The sequence below is a fragment of the Acartia tonsa genome, chromosome 3 (assembly GCF_053477335.1).
Source record: "Acartia tonsa isolate MP-2025a chromosome 3, ASM5347733v1, whole genome shotgun sequence".
Taxonomy (NCBI): Eukaryota; Metazoa; Arthropoda; class Copepoda; order Calanoida; family Acartiidae; genus Acartia; species Acartia tonsa.
The window spans coordinates 19,220,390-19,238,506 of NC_137262.1; the positions used below are offsets into that span (position 1 = coordinate 19,220,390).

Genomic DNA, 18,117 nt, shown 5'->3' on the forward strand with positions numbered 1-18,117 from the left:
TTCTGCCCGGGTAACCATGAATAGATCACTATGGATCTGTCTACTTTGCCCAAAATATATCAAACAAAGGTATCCTGGATCCCTTTAAACTTATAGAACCTAGGTAGTATCGCCAAAATAAAAATAACATAAAAAAAGATTGCAAAATTTACAGAGCTGGAGATTTAGATTATTTGATAAAAATAGCTATTGAAAGCAATGATAGTTTTAGTTTATAGTATTTTTCAAAACATACTCAAAATCGTAAACGATGGGTGATTTCGTAGAGAAATGTTACTGTTTTCAATATTTTCAAAATACTAAAATAACCCTAAAAATATACAAATTCCCCGATATATTCAAACGACCGGAAATTGAGACTTCACACCTCTGTTAACATTTTCATACGGAGAGAAGGGGTCAACTTATGCTAGATTTGGGATGTATTTGTAAAATACTACATATGTTCACATATCTTTACGGTCAAACATTGTCAGAAAATCATAAAAATTCCGGAAAATATTAACATACGAAGAAGGTTTATGACCTCACTAGAATTTTATGACTTGGAATAATAGAGGTTTGGTGAATAGTTTTTTTTTATAGCATCACGCAATCTCGTAGCCAGATTATCAAGATAGTTAATCTTAGTTCTTATTGCTAATTTCGCTTGTTTTTTTATTTCCATTTTGGCAGCATTTCATGCTTAATAAACCAACCAATCACAATTAAAGAAAAAAAGTCTCCAAAGTTGTTATTGCTAATTTATCTTTTGACTTTTCCAGTTACTTTATGTTCTGTTGTGTTTGTCAGTTCAAATAAAGAAATAGGATTTTGTAGATTTATTAATTATGTATTATTTTTTAAAAATGTTATGTAACCCCCCCCCCCCCCCCCCCCCCCCCCAATCATATTTCTTAAAATATCTTATACGTGAGTCACACACAAAGTAGAGAAACAGGTGCATATATATTGTTAATGAATTCTGGCGTGGGGGGGGGGGGGGGGTTACAATGATGCATCAGATTCAGAAGTAGCTAATATACCAACCAAAGGTTTTTTTATAATATCTATATGTGATACTTAATTTTTCAAAATATTGCTTGACTTTGATGTATCAATGATCAGAAATAGCTATTTATTTATCTAATATACCAAACAAAATTTTTTTTTATAATAATTAATATAATATCTATATCAGTTACTTAAGTTCTCAAATTTAAAATATAGCTTGAATTTTCTAAAGAATAATTCTTACAACATTTCTGTACGAACACCTTGGCTGACCGTAATATCATGTTACCAGTTACTTACCACCACCCCCCCCCCCCATATTCCGTGGGTAATCCCCATAAATCATACATTTAAATAAATACAGGAGAAGACTTTATAATAATAATACTCGAGTCCCCTCCCTCCTCTTTACTACTTACTAGTAATATAAATAAAGACATCTTCTTAGCTTTAGCTTTACCAATTCCGAGCCTAACCAAGGAGAGCGCAAAATCTGTCGGACGACACGAAACAAACAGACCAATGAGAGTTCGAGTTGGGTGGGTTAGTGGAGTTTGTTAAATAACAAATTAGCTGTAATAAATAATAGGTTTATTTCATATTGTTCAAACAAAATTGAAAATACAAATACAATACATTATTATGATCCTGTTACTTTCAATTGTATTAATAAGTTTATTTCATTTTATTATTCTTTCATACAAAAAATACAATATTTTGCTAAATGATTGATCTCAAAACAATCTTCATCATGGCTTAACTTAAAAAATCCGTGAGGTTTGATTTGGGAACCAAATTATTGAAGCCTAGGAACATAAGTTCCTTAACCAGATGGCCCTTTAGGTTATACCTCCTTTCGCTGAAAAGCAATTTAAGGTGGGAAAATATTCTTTCCACCCTCGAATTGCTTACAGGCAGAAGAATAAGGTTCGCTAAGAGCTCCCTGATTTGTGCTGGGTACTGGTCTTCTTCAAGCATGTTGGCAACTGTTCCATGGATTAGCTCCAGTGTCGCTGATCTGGAACCTCTCTTCTGTGCTCCTTTATCGTTTGTCCATTTTTGATAATAGTCTGTCAGGGTTACGGCATTTTGAACGCGCCATTTTCTGAGTCCTTGATACAGTTCCGATCTCATGACTGCAAGTTCATCAATTTTCTTCTTTGCTCGTTCCTGTTGTTGTTTTTGTTCATAGGCCAGCTTTCTTTGTTTGAACACAGCTACGAACAGAGGTGATCCAATAACATTATCATCACTGCTTGTAGTCTCAGTCTCCTCCTGGACCTGTTGTTCTCCTGAATCATCCTCGTCCTCCTCGATGCTGGTATCATCTGCTGGTGGCTCTCCTTCATTCTGCTCTTCATCCTCGTCAGAGTCAGACAATTTAGACAACTGGATCCTTAGTAATCGTTCTCCGAATAATGCTGCACACTGGTAGCCACGTTCAAGGATCCATTCTGCATATTCTTTATCAACCAGCTGACTGGGAAGTAGGCCTTCCTGTAAATATAAAGAAATTAATATTTGATATAAATTACATTTAGGAAATAAAGTAAATTTCTCATACTTCAACATTTTAAGAAAGCCTAAAACTTTATCTCAATTTCCATCTCTCTATTATGACGAGTTTTTGTTGCAATTTTATTATTATTATACCTGCACCATTTCCAGGTTTTTGTTGCAATTTTATTATTATTATATAATTATACCTGCACCATTTCCAGGTAAGTCTTGCTGAAGGGGTGCAGAAACAACAGAGTTGTCCACCCTTCACTATTCAGCATTTTCTCTACCCGCTTTTTCAGATTGGCATACACTGTGGCAGCAAACCTATACATAAAAAAATAAAAAATAAAATACAAATAAATAAAATAAAATATGTTTTTAGATGGTTTTGTTTGTATATTGCTAATCCCCTCCCCTCTAACTACTACTTTGCTTCAATAAAATTTTATTTTTGATATCTTTATTAGTATGGCGCATTTTTTCAACTAAAATGCATCTTATTTATTATTAGCAAATAGTAAAACCATAAACACAAACCTGTTGTCACACTGCTGCAGGTTATCCAGATGTTCAAAGACCGTCTCCAAATTACTGAACATGCTGGGGATTGTTGCCTCCAGTCCTTGGGCCCTCTCCAGGACAATTCTGATGTCTGCAAGCAAACCATTCTGAATGGCGGATGGCCATTTTACATCTTTGACTGAAACAAAAAAAATACTTTAAATATTATGTCATCACATAATAAAATAATTTTAACTTTTATTTATAATTTTGTGTCACCATCTTTGACTTAAACATAAAAAATACTTGAAATATTATGTCACCACATCAAAGAATAATTTTTATAATTTTGTGTCACCAAATAAACAAAACTTTAAATATTATTATAACAGATAACTTACTTCCTTGTGCTATCAGAGATTGTTTTACTTCTTGTAACAAGTCCTTATTTTTCAACAACTCGAAGTATCTCACGACCATATTCACTCTGCTGCTCCACCTTGTATCCACTGGTTTTATAAGTCTGAAAAAAAAGATAATTAAAATTAAATGATAAATCTAACTACGTTGAAAAGTTGAACACCCCCCCCCCCCCCAATCAGAAAATTAAAAATAAATACTAATAATTAACACTAATAAATAAACAACACTTACATTCTTTGCTTGTATTTTCTATACAGCTTTCTAATTCGTTTGTTGTTTCTCAGCCTGGACACTAGTTTGTTAAGTACATCCATTGCTGCTTTGTAATCCCTGTTCTCCTAGATACATACAAAAACAAATGAAAACAAATATTCCAAAACCCTTACTATTAAATTTATGAAAATAAATATTTCAACAAAACCCTTACTATTAATTTAAATTAAGCAAGCAAAGTACAAAGTACAACTACAAACTCCCAATAATTATTATATTACCTCACACTTTTCGCAGGAATCACCAAGGGCCAGTTTAGTCTGGTGATTTAGACAGGGAAGTTCTACCATAAACCCGTTCAACCTGGCACTTTCTTCTTGTAACTTTTTCGCTGCCTCGATTGCTGACAAAAAAAAAACACATGTTAGTAAAAATTAAAATAAAAATGTTGTTTCTGATTAATATATTAATAATTTGTTGTTTAAATTTCAATGAGATGAGGTGTTATTTGTATCATTCTTACCAGCAGTTCTTTCTTGGGCAGCTGTAAAAGTTACGTCATACCAAGGCAATACAGGCTCTTTCTCAGCAGCAGGCTCTTTCTCAGCAGCAGCACTCGAAGTTCCTTCCCCTGCTCCATCATTATCTTCGTCTCCTGACTCATTCCCTCCTGTCAGCTGGATGCCTTCAGAAATCAGGTTTTCTAGCTCTTGTCTGCTCAAGCCATGCTCCTTGTTGAGTAGCTCCATAAACTAGGATAAATAAAAATTTGGAAATTTGGAAATTAGTTTAAGATGCTGTGAGTATTGGTGCAAAAAATATGACGTAACAAAAAAAAATTAGCCAATGAGAGGCCGTTATTTAGAAATACTAGTTTTTAAATGTTTTTTAAAATGATAAAGAAACTATTAAACTAACCTTTAAACAATTAGATGCACTGTCAGTGGTGCATGATAACAGTTGTTTGTGCTTAAGTCCAAAAAAATCCATGACTCTATTGACAGCGGCAACAATGCTCTTGCCAGTGGAATCAGGCTCTGGCATCTAAAAACATTTATAAAATTTGATTTATGATTATTAATTTAAATATGAATTTTGAAATAATGAAATGATAATAATAGTCATACACTGGGATTAATAAGTCTTTACTATATTTGATAACTCTTACTCTTAGTAGAAATTATAATTGTACATACATCCTATATCCGTAAAATTGTGTTTAATACTATTTTAATATAATCTTGAAAAAATAATATTTGAAATAGAAATCATTTAAATTTATGAGAAAGAAAAATCTGTAAGAAATATAAATGCAGGTGTTAAAACCTTATAAAAAGAGGGGAGAATTTCATTAGATTGGTTTAGCCTGGTGGTAATGGTTAGTTAGAAGGAGGGGTGGGGGAGGGAGATAAACAACAAGATTTAATTTCTCACGGAAATACATTTTGATTTTTGTCTGTCTATCTTTTATGTTGCTTCAGAAAATAGATATTTATCGCATCGTATTATAGACATATTATAGACATTTTCGTTTTTATTTATGTAAATAAATCAGAAATAGCTTCGCTTCAAAAGTTAGTTTCTATAGTTTTACTTTTAACATATTATAGACATTTTCGTTTTTATTTATGTAAATAAATCAGAAATAGCTTCGCTTCAAAAAATAGTTTCTATAGTACTTTTACTTTTAACATATTATAGACATTTTCCGTGGATTTTAATTTTTAAAATATATCTTTAGTTTTTTTTCACAAAGCCGTAATTTGTCGATATAAGTCGATTTAATTTTTTTTATTAAAAAAAATAGATATCATTCTAGAAATCTACATACAAAGAAATAAAAACTTGACTTAAGTACTCGTTTTTATGGTAAATAAAAATATCGTCTGTACTTTCCTAGGAGTTTTATGAAGGCTTTTTGACCAATTATACAAAGATATGATGATAGTAACCAAATTTAGATAATCACTTTAATAATTTTAGTTCTTTCTTTTTGTCTGTCTATCTTTTATTAAATACAAATCGTAAAATTCGGAATAACTATATACGGTTTTTTTGGACTTCAGTTGAAAGAAATCGTTTTTACTTTCCGGTCATACGCTTATAATACGATGTGATAATTTGATAAATATCTATTTTTTTAATTAAATTTATCGCCTGGACAGACATACTTACAAAGCTATGTTCATATATATTTAAGATTTTAGATTAGTTTGTTTCCCTTCAGTATTTTATTTTTTTTGGAGCGAAGCTATTTCATAATTAAGTTTTTTTTATAGACATTTTTCCGTGCATTTTAAATTTGTTTCAATTTTCCCATAATTACTAAAATAAAAGAATAATGTCAGTTGTCTATAATATGATAGGATAAATATCTATTCCAATATGGCTTCTAAATTACATATACGGCACAATGCGATAAATATCTATTTCAAACCGTTGGGTCAGTAATTATATAGAAATAAAAACTTGACTTAAAAGTACTCGTTTTTATGATAAATAAAATTAACATATCTTCGCTTAATCGCTGTACAATATTTTTTTTTTGGGGGGGGGGGGGCGGGGAGGAAAAATTTATGTCACCTGATTAAGGAAGGGAAACTGGAAGGGTCAACTTAACTGAACTCACATGAGAAATATGAGATCTTCATACAGAACAATAATTTTCTATAATTAGGGTCAGTTTGTCCGTCCGTAAAAAACGGATAGCTTTTTTGGTAATTTAGGCATTTGATTCCATCGACTATTCTGAAACTATTTAAGTGTTATTATCCGTTTGTTATACAGTTTCAGAAATCGTTTTAATCTTACAGAACAATAGCTTTTTTATAATTAGGGCTGGTCAATCCGTAAGAAAGCCATAGAATAAGGAGGAATAGAAGTGAAAACCATAAAAGTTTCTGGGAAATTAGAAGGAATCTTTGCCATGCGCAGTAAAGACAATAATGATAAAATACAAATCACAATGACTAGTTGGACAAAATTAGAAAAATTTAATTTGTATCAAAATCTAATATATACTGTTAAAATTTATTTTGATCTTCATGATTTAACTTTATGTATTGTAGTGTAACACACTTTACTTTCAAACATTATAAAACTTTTCTCAGTAATCAGAAGGTTATTAATTCAAATAAATAAAAGAATCTTATAGAGTCTAACTTCTCTGATACACACCACTTATTGGTGTGAAGACAGCAAGAGCTGCTTGGTCGTTTTAGACAAAGATGAAAAGTCCTTAATACTTGTTGTTTTAATTTTGGTAAGTACGATTGACCACATTTGTAATTTTCAAGGGTCAGTTAAATGGGTACTGCCCCTTCCCACCCCCTCCCCCCCTACCACAAGTTAATGTATGGATGTAGTTGCTAGCATGTATAAATCAGCTGTTTAAAAACATACATAAGAGCGCAACCTAGTTTTATAATATAAATACCAAGACTAATATTTTTTGTAAATTTTCTTACATAATTAAATTTTTTAAGGCTTAAAATGCACATCAAATTCATTTTTAATCCATTGTGAATAGGGAAGAGAAAGGTGGAAGCTTGGCTACAAGGCTTTTAGTAAATTATCGCAAAAGGAATTTATTTTGAATATTTTTTCTTAATAATTACTGAAATCATGTTATTTACTAACAGCCTTATAGCCATTTTTGTCTTTCAAATGTTCCAATTTTTTTTCAGGCTAGCCAGGCAGAATCTTCTACCTGGATTCTATTCTATACTTTATCTTCTTTGAAGAAAGCGGATAGCTTTTTTCATTTCTGGTAATGTAGGCATTTGCTTCCTGTATCCGTTTGTCATAAAGTTTCAGTACTAGTTTTTATGGATGTTTTAATCCTTGTTAATATTCCCCAATATACAAGGTATATTGATAAAAGGGTCAACTTAGTCACGTGAACAAGGACAATATACATTTTAACCCCCCCCCCCCTTTCATATTCATATTTGACTTGCAACTTTGGATGGAAATATAAATACCCTTTAGGATTTAACTTTCACTTGACCTATACTCCCCCCCCCCCCCCACCTCTTTTAGCAAAAGTTGACCGATGACATATCATATCATATATTAGGGGAGGGATCTTTTATAACGAGACTTATATAAGAAGAGTAAGTATTTAGAAAAAAATAACCTATATAATACTAATAGGATACTAGTTCAGATATTTCTTAATCTTAAGCTACTGACCAAAAAAACAAAAATAACAACACGGCACAAATTTTAAATGTTGAATGTGCGTGTGTGCGTCTGTTTTGATCTAGCTGACCTTTACAGGGTAGCTTCTTATAGTTTAATTCGTATATTTATCTTTCTTTTTTGCTTTTAAAAATTTATGTATTTATTAATGTTAAGCTTCAGACAAAAGCCAACAAAAAAAAACTTTTGCTAGAAATATGCGAAGGTTCCGTGATCATATGAACAGGCTATTTTATTTGAGAAATCCACTATTTTTTAAAAAACTCAAATTGCCCAATAAAATCAAACGGTCTAGCTAAGTTTTTGAAAGGGATAATTAGTGATTTACAACGATATCCTGGCCGTATGAAAATGTATAGCTATTTCAATATTTATCAAATACCTATTTAACCCCTTTCTTTCACACGTTTAACCCCCAGTATGAAAATGAGGGAATTTAGCAATATTTGGCACCAATTTTAATATTTTGAAGCCGTAAATTAGTTTTTGAAACTAACGATATGACTGATTGAAAGGCATTAATCAGTTTAGACTTGATAGATTTAGCAAAAAGGTTTCTATAATCACTAGATTTAAGCTCATCACTTAGATTATTCCAAAGGATGCCAAAGTTGAAAATTGGATGTTTTTTAAGATATTCATATCTATGAGGTCTTATATGAATATCATTGCCATTTCTAAGATTGTAATTACCATTTAGGTGATTATTTCTAATCCAGGTTGGATAAAAAGAAGGAGATAGAGTTTCATTTAAATAGTCATGCATAATCATAAGAGATGAATATTCTATTTGTTGCATAATTGGAAGGATATTATGTTCCTTAAATAGAGGTGTAGTGTGTTCATTATACTTTACTTTTGAGACAAATCTTATAGCTTTCTTCTGCATTTTAATAATAGGATCAAGTGTAGTTTTAGTACACATAGACAGAATATTTGAACAATAATTGATATGAGATTGGAAATTAGCATTATATACGTTTTAGCATTTTGCATTATATACGTTATATACGCATTATATATGTTTTTTTATTGTTATCTGCCAATTGCCTCTTGGTTGGTACAAAACAAGTCCAAATTACCGAACACTTTTGGTTTTGGGCGGTAGCCAATAGGAGCCGTCCGCCAGTGACGTCATTTAAGGGGGGGGGGGGTTAATGCAACCATCTCGTAATCAATGTATAAATGGCACTTAGAATTCGAATTTCGATCTAAAATTCTGCATGAGTAATTTTTGGTAGGTCTATTTTCCCTAAATCGAACAAAAAAGTTGAAAAAGTAACGGCTAATGGCTCAGCCGTCTAGCCGGTTTTTGGCTATTTTTAGGGCATATCTGTCATAAATTACGTAGGAATCAACTTTGAAACATATTTTTGCTTTAAATCATGTGAAATGATACAAAAACAACATTTTCAGATTTCTAGTACCAGCAACTACCGGCTAGAACCGTTTGAAAACATTTTGGAGCAGAAAATAGTAGTATGTGGAGATAGGTTTTGTGATGATTTGCATTGAAAATAGCCCAAAAAATTGCTAAACTGCTGAGCCGCCAGCTGTTAGCCATTATTTTTCCAACTTTTTGTTCGATTTAGGGAAAATAGACCTACCAAGGATTACTCATGCAAAAGAGGACTATCCACGAACAAGAGCACGTGATTCTAAGTACCTTCCAGCATTGATCCTGAGTATTTTCTTTCAGAATATAATAGGTCACTATCAATAACTAATATATTGACAAGAAAATTTATGTTTCACCACTTCAAGTTGAAGAAAAGTAAAAAAATGTCCACCATTTTCGTTAAAATTTTATCAAACGTTTTGTTGAGTTCGGGGTGTCTTTAATTGTCCATGTTGTCAAATGATAAAAATTAAAAAAGGTCAAAAGCACATTTACTATATCTTATATGTTATGTTTAAATTAATGCTAATATGGATTAATTTACAATCTATATAACACGAGTATTCGCATATGTATTATCAAGTATCCATTTTATTAAAAGAATTAGCTTCATAAAAGTTTTCAAAATCAATTAAATACCTAAAAAAACATGGTAAAACATAAATTTTCTCGTCAATATATTAATAATATATGGTGACCTATTATATTCTGAAAGAAAATACTTAGGATCAATGCTGGAAGGTACTTAGAATCATGTGCTCTCGTTCGTGGATAGTCCTCTTTCAGATGGAAATTCGAATTCTAAGTGCCATTTATACATTGATTACGAGATGGTTGCATTAACCCCCCCTAGATATACCACACTTTTCTGGGATCTTGCTGTGTCAAGTATCAACTGTTGGGAATATCAAAGGATGACTCCATGCAGAATTTGAGCCGGATCCGGCCAAAACCGGCCGTGAATTTTATTAAAAAAAAAACCGGTTTTTTCCAGTTTTTAGGGGGTATCTGTAAATCAATTCAGCTGGAGCAAAACCGGTTGGAGGTACAAAAAAATTTACTTCACATGAAATTTAGCCAATGCAATTGCCTACAAAAATGTACTTTATCATCAACTTAATTGGACAACTCTTTCCCCTCCTAATTGTCCATTAAAACCTCGGAAACGGCAAAAATCGCCAAAAATCATCTTTGATGTTAAACACCTTTTTGAGGCGGACATTTCTTTATTTATGTTTCATTCGCCTCCGGCAGACCGTTTAGCCGTTATTCGCCGCCGAAGGCATGATTTTTTGGCGATTTTTGCCGTTTCCGAGGTTTTAATGGACAATTATGAGGGGAAAGAGTTGTCCAATCAAGTTGATGATGAATTACATTTTTGTAGGCAATTGCATTGGCTAAATTTCATGTGAAGTAAAAATTTTTGTACCTCCAACCGGTTTTGCTCCAGCTGAATCGATTTTTTTTATAAAATTCACGGCCGGTTTTGGCCGGATCCGGCTCAAATTTTGCATGGAGTCATCCTTTGTTATTCCCAACAGTTGATACTTGACACAACAAGATCCCAGAAAAGTGTGGTATATCTAACCCCCCCCCCCCCCCCCTTAGGAAGTGGTAAAAGTTGCATTATCCCTTTCAAAACTAGACTGGGACCTAATTTATGGCCAGGTTTCCTATCCCCTATCCCTGGAATTAACAATAGCAGCCGAGAAAATAATTTTCCCCTTATAACGTTACAGGGGTGTATATTCTGCACAAGATTTATTTTTTTTTCCCTGCTACAATTTTTTTATTTTTTTCCCCCTAGTTTTTTCTCACCAAGAAGGGGGGAAAATGGAAAAATATTTAAAGAACTCTATATTTTATTTATTTTATCCCTCCTACTACACATTTTTTTTGTTTTTTTTCACCAAGGAGGGGGGGGGGGGAATGGAAAAAATGTTTTCAGTTTTCTTAATTTTTACATTTTTTTTCCCTCCAACAACTTATTTTTTATTCTCCCCCCTCCCCCTTCCCTGAGCAGGGGATCCCATGTAGAATATACACCCCTGTAACGTTACGGTCTGATTTACGAACAGACAAAGTTAATAATACAGTAGCTTTACAACTAAAAATTGTTTGTAATGCAGAGGAATCAAGTCTTTCAAACTGCACATGAACAAGGAACACCTCGGCTTAATTTTTGCTAAATGTGACAAGTGTGGACAGAAGGTAATATTATATTTTGGCCACGCGACTTGTGTTTTGTAAACCTTACCGGTTATTGAAACTATCCAGATACCGGATATCTGGCTAATTTTTAATGCCGGATATACGGTTATTCGGGTGGGTATCTGGTAATTTGCCGGATATCGAACGTTGGCCAGATATCCGGCAGGAACGGATATCCGGTAATAGAAATCAGCCGGTATCCGGCTATTAAAGTATCCGGCCCAACCCTACTCTCAATACCTACATTTAATTCATATAGTTTATATAAAAGCAAAGCTTTTCTATATTCGAGGTCCGTTCGTCCGTAAAGGATAACTCTTTTTCGGTAATTTAAGCTTGTTAGAATTGTCCTGTTAATTTTAATTTGAAATATAGATTCTCTCACAAAAACTTTTAATTCATATTGTTTTAAAAAGTAAAGATTTTCTATAATTAGGGTCTGTTTGTCCATAACAGATAGAACTTTTCTTTAATATAGACTTGTTAGAATTGTCCTATCGATGATTCGTGATACGTTTAGGTATGATTTATAATGTGTAGCAACTCTTTAATAGTCAACATAAAGTCCGTAAAACCATCATGCAGCATTTATTATAGGATTATATTTTGTTCTTTTGACTTTATCATAGCGTTCAATACAATTTATTAAGTTCAAAGTTCATCTATTTAAGCTTACCCGTGACTTTAAATTGACATGGATATTTCTATTGAATAAACATTTTGCCTTAAACTTGCCTTAATATATAACCTATAAAAATTTATGCGTGTTACTTTTTTAATTCTTTTAATACAACATATTATTGTCTGGTTTAGAAAATAAAACAATGTCTATTATTTATTATGTTGTTTCATAAGTTAAATTACGTTTTATTGTTTGTTCCCTATTTAATGAATTAAATGATTCTGTTTGCTTTACGTTTTATAACTAATTTAGCGCACTATTAACTTTAATTATAATTAAACGCACTTATAAAGGTTCTCTTTTAATCAACTTTTCTTGTTGAAAATAGTTTGATTTGAAAAAACGTTTTTATAAATGTGACTATGTGATTTTATACAATGTTTTCCATAATTAAACTTTTAAAAACTTAGAAAGGCTAGGTTAAAAGTCTGTTTATTGTTTCTGAACATGTAAGGGTAAGGGGGGCGTCGGATCTGACACTTTTGCGTAAACAGGGTGCATAGGCTTTGTGTTAGGAGTTAGAGGATAGGTTATTTGGGAAAAAAGTTTACATTTGGGGTATATTTTTCTTATATTTAAAAAAAATTTTGATAGGTATCCAGGTTCAGGTGCTGCAGGCTGGAAGGTCGTTTCTGGACAGGTATAAATGAAAAAAAAATTTTGTTTGAAGAGTTAGATATCAACTTATTAATCCAAATATGCATCTTTAGGGATGTTATGAGCATATATGAAGAGATAATAAAATCAGCCTCCAGGTTCAGGTACTGCAGGCCTCCAGGTGAATTCTGGACAGGTAAAAACTGAAAATTTTTACTTTTGAAGTTAGAACAAACCTTATTTAACAAAAGTTGCTACTTTATGGATGGTATGAACTAATTTAAAGAAAAATTTGAAATCGGGCTCCAGGTTCAGGTACTGCAGGCCTCCAGGTGGATCCTGGACAGGTAAAAACTGAAAATTTTTATTTTTGAAGTTAGAACAAAACTTGAATTATATAGTTTTCTACTTTATGGATAGTATTAATTTATTTGAAGATAAATTTGAAATTGGGCTCCAGGTTCAGGTACTGCAGGACTCCAGGTGGATCCTGGACAGGTAAAAACTAAAAATTTTCACTTTTAAAGTTAGAGCATAACTTATTTAACAGAAGAATAGAAATAGAAGAATAGAAGCATATTCTGAACCCTTTTTTCGTCAGATCTAAGAAGGAACATTTCTAGCAGACAAAAGTATTGTTTACTTTCGACTCAAGCTGATGTGGATTCTTAAGAAATTATAGACTCGCTACTCGATAGTGAGGCAAAATTATTTTTGTTAAAATCATCCAAAAGCACATTAAAAATCTACGAAAATTAAACAAAATCATATGTTAATAACCCTTTAAGATTTTATTTAATTTTTGTAAATTTTTTTATTCGATTTTGGAGGATTTTTCACAAAAATAATTTTGCCTCACCATCGAGTAGCCAGCCTAACTTTTTTTTTAAGAATCCACCTCGTTACTAAGCTTTCAAATTTAAACGAAATTTTTGGGCAATTAATTCTGATTCCGCAAAGCTTTCTACTAAGAAAATATACTGTTTACAGCTGACTTTTATGTATGTATGAAATGAAAAAAAACATGCCTTCGTAGCAAAATGTGTACACAATTTCAACCAATGAGATCCAATGTAAATTCCGATGCGATTCTCCTATTGGCTCAATCAGACATTCCCTCTCTTTCTTAGTACCTTTATTAACAGAAGTTGCTACTTTATGGATAGTATTAACTCAATTGAAGAAAAATTTGAAATCTGGCTCCTGGCTCAGGTACTGCAGGCCTCCAGGTGGATCCTGGACAGGTAAAAACTGAAAAAAATTTTTTTTGAAATTAGAACAAAACTTGTTTTACAAAGTTTGCTACTTTATGGATAGTATTGATTTATTTGAAGATAAATTTGAAATTAGTAGCAACTTTTGTTAAATAAGTTATGCTCTAACTTTAAAAGTGAAAATTTTTTGTTTTTACCTGTCCAGAATCCACCTGGAGGCCTGCAGTACCTGAACCTGGAGCCTGATTTCAAATTTTTCTTCAAATAAGTTAATACTATCCATAAAGTAGCAACTTTTGTTAAATAAGTTTTGCTCTAACTTTAAAAGTGAAAAGGGGGGGGGGGGAAAATGTGGTGACTCGTGCCACGACATACCAGCAATTTTATTTTGGGTGCTACTCCCTTAGTTTTCGAGATAATTGGGTGAAATCTTTTGGGCTGGGTCACTAATTACCCCAACTAGAGGTATCTTTCAAAAAAAACGGCGGCGGGTCCGCCGCTCCCGCCGTTCGCCGCCATTTTCCGCCGCCGCCAAAAAAAAATTTTTTATTGCATTTCTCGCCGAATTAGGCAATTTGGAATCATTTGAGACCATGTTATTTTTTTCAAAAATTTTTCCCCTTATAACCAACCCTGCAGGCCGGGGGACTCAGTCATTTTTTTCAAATTCTCGTTTATTAAGGTATATCTTAAATTCAGTGCCTCTCCTAAGCTTTTAAAGATATTGAGACAAAACCTTTTGAGGTAAATCAGTAAAAAATATTTGAATAAAAAATGGCGGCGGTACCGCCGCTCCCGCTGTCCACCGCCATTTTCCGCCGCCGCCGCCAAAAATTTTTTTTATTGCATTTCTCCCCTTATAACCAACCCTGCAGGGGGACTCAGTCATTTTTTTCAAATTCTCGTTTATTAAGGTATATCTTAAATTCAGTGCCTCTCCTAAGCTTTTAAAGATATTGAAACAAAATCTTTTGAGGTAGATCAGCAAAAAAATATTTGAATAAAAAATGGCGGCGATACCGCCGCTCCCGCCATCCACCGCCATTTTCCGCCGCCCACAGGACGGCTTGTAAGGGGAAAAATTTTTGAAAAAAATAATATGGTCTCAAATGATTCCAAATTGCCTAATTCGGCGAGAAATGCAATAAAAAAAATTTTGGCGGCGGCGGAAAATGGCGGTGGACGGCGGGAGCGGCGGTACCGCCGCCATTTTTTATTCAAATATTTTTACTGATCTACCTCAAAAGGTTTTGTCTCAATATCTTGAAAAGCTTAGGAGAGGCACTGAATTTAAGATATACCTTGATAAACGAGAATTTGAAAAAAAATGACTAAGTCCCCCCGCAGGGTTGGTTATAAGGGGAAAATTTTTTGAAAAAAATAACATGGTCTCAAATGATTCCAAATTGCCTAATTCGGCGAGAAATGCAATAAAAAAAATTTTGGCGGCGGCGGCGGAAAATGGCGGTGGACGGCGGGAGCTACGGTATCGCCGCCATTTTTTATTCAAATATTTTTTACTGATCTACCTCAAAAGGTTTTGTCTCAATATCTTGAAAAGCTTAGGAGAGGCACTGAATTTAAGATATACCTTGATAAACGAGAATTTGAAAAAAATGACCAAGTCCCCCCGCAGGGTTGGTTATAAGGGGAAAAATTTTTGAAAAAAATAACATGGTCTCAAATGATTGCCTAATTCGGCGAGAAATGCAATAAAAAAATTTTTTTTGGCGGCGGCGGAAAATGGCGGCGAACGGCGGGAGCGGCGGACCCGCCGCCGTTTTTTTTGAAAGATACCTCTAGTTGGGGTAATTAGTGACCCAGCCCAAAAGATTTCACCCAATTATCTCTAAAACTAAGGGAGTAGCACCCAAAATAAAATTGCTGGTATGTCGTGGCACGAGTCACCACATTTCCCCCCCCCCCTTTTTAGTTTTTACCTGTCCAGGATCCACCTGGATGCCTGCAGTACCTGAACCTGGAGCCCGATTTCAAATTTTTCTTTAAATTAGTTCATACCATCCATAAAGTAGCAACTTTTGTTAAATAAGGTTTGTTCTAACTTCAAAAGTAAAAATTTTCAGTTTTTACCTGTCCAGAATTCACCTGGAGGCCTGCAGTACCTGAACCTGGAGGCTGATTTTATTATCTCTTCATATATGCTCATAACATCCCTAAAGATGCATATTTGGATTAATAAGTTGATCTCTAACTCTTCAAACAAAATTTTTTTTTCATTTATACCTGTCCAGAAACGACCTTCCAGCCTGCAGCACCTGAACCTGGATACCTATCAAATTTTTCTTTAAATATAAGAAAAATATACCCCAAATGTAAACTTTTTTCCCAAATAACCTATCCTCTAACTCCTAACACAAAGCCTATGCACCCTGTTTACGCAAAAGTGTCAGATCCGACGCCCCCCTTATCCGAAAATTTGATATTTTTAACACATATGATATCAGCAAATGTTCATTTGAATTACGTTATATTTAACTTTGTTTTGTATATTATATACCTTTAAAACAGTTGGATACAAAAAAAACCTTTTAAAACCCAGCTACACCAATGTAATAATATCCTTAATAAAAGCAAATAATAATTTTTCTGTCGAATTTCGAGTTTCTAGAAAAAACTCTTTATTTTATTTATATTATCCTTCTCCCACACATTATTTTTTTTTTCACCAAGGATGAGAGAAAATTCTAAAAATGATTTCATTTCTCTCAATTTTTACATTTTTTCCCCCAACAACATATTCTTTATATTCCCCCCCTCAGCCGGGACAATTTGGCAGAATATACACCCCTGAATAGTTACCTACCAAAAAGACAGAAGATCTATTGAAAAAAGGATATTGTTTTTAAAAAATATTTTATATGTGACATAATTATCCTATTCGTATAATTTTTGGATAATGATTCCTTGGACAACAAGGTACAATGTTTTAATTGTGGCGTCTTGATAATGAAGTACCAAAAAAGTACCTAAGAACTACGCCCTCGATTTATATGTTTTCATCCTTGTTTTATTTAGTTTAAGACCCGGTACGAACTGCGAACCCACATGTCGACTATACATGGTAGTGGCAAGTACTTTTCTTGTCCTAAGTGTGATTACAACGCGACAACTAAACAGCTGCTGCAAGAGCATGATATGAAGGTCAGGGTCACAGAGTGCATCATGTTAATGCAATATTTTTCTCCTAGATTATTAGTGGCGAAGCTACTATATAATTATTTTTTCTGTCCTTCCTTCTGTCCGTAAGGTTATGGGGGGGGAAGGGGGGGGTTGTTTTTGTAAATTTTTCGGCTGTTATTAAAAATAGATAGCTGTTTACTTTTAGAGAAGACTCTAATGACATTACCATATAGATTGTTCGTTTTAGGTTTCGTGATTTTCTTGAAGTGCTCGTATATTCTTTTTTCTTTGTTATGACAACTAAACATATGCTCTATGACTCACCTTTTCCGTTTGTTTCTTCCATAATTTTTTGGTGCATTGCTACTAATGGATGTTTTCATCCATGTTTATTTTTTATTAAAGTTATTTGCTATAACTAAAGTTACTAAAAAATGTATTTTTATTCTTTTGTTCTATTATAGGTACCTATTCATTATTGAAAACAATCTATTGTCCCAAAAATCATTTTTTTAGGAGCAAAGCTACTTTTTAACTCTTTTTTTTTTCTCAGTCCACTCTAAGAGAAAAATATATTTATCCAATGTAAACTGAATAGACGGTAAAATTTGATTCGGTCTATTGTCTACAATCAAATTGGTCTGTTGGTCCATTCATAGGACTGTAATTATTCCATCTGTTTTGCTGTTCTTAATATTTACATAGTATTTGGTTTTTTTATGATTTTTTTTCGCTACTTATGCAAGTTTACATACTTGTTATTTTAGAAAAATGTAGGTAATCTTGTTAAGAAAAAGGAAAAGATTTTCAAAATATTTTCATTTGCAATAAATATTATTGTGCAATATTTTGCATTTTTAGAGTGAAAAGAATTTTATTTTGCGCAGTACTTTGAATCATAATCGTTTATGATTTTTTTTCTCTTACAATTTAGGCTAAACTAACAAAAGGTAGAACTATAACGTATATATTCATGACTAAATATTAAGGACACATTTAGTTATTTAACACTGGTGGCAAAATTTATCCTCTGAAAT

The 18,117-nt window shown here is 32.9% G+C and overlaps 1 protein-coding gene across 2 annotated transcripts in view; it reads left to right on the forward strand.

Moving 5' to 3' along the window:
• Positions 1-18,117, forward strand: part of LOC145313577 (uncharacterized) — a 48,632-nt gene that overhangs the window by 29,739 nt on the left and 776 nt on the right. For both annotated transcript variants that reach the window (XR_013877412.1, XM_080153038.1), the window contains exons 18-19: positions 11,365-11,446; positions 16,976-17,101. Coding sequence is in view for 1 of the 2 variants with exons in the window: in XM_080153038.1 (XP_080009164.1) it covers positions 11,365-11,446; positions 16,976-17,101 (208 nt within the window). In the remaining variant the exon portion in view is untranslated. The remainder of the gene's footprint in view (positions 1-11,364; positions 11,447-16,975; positions 17,102-18,117) is intronic.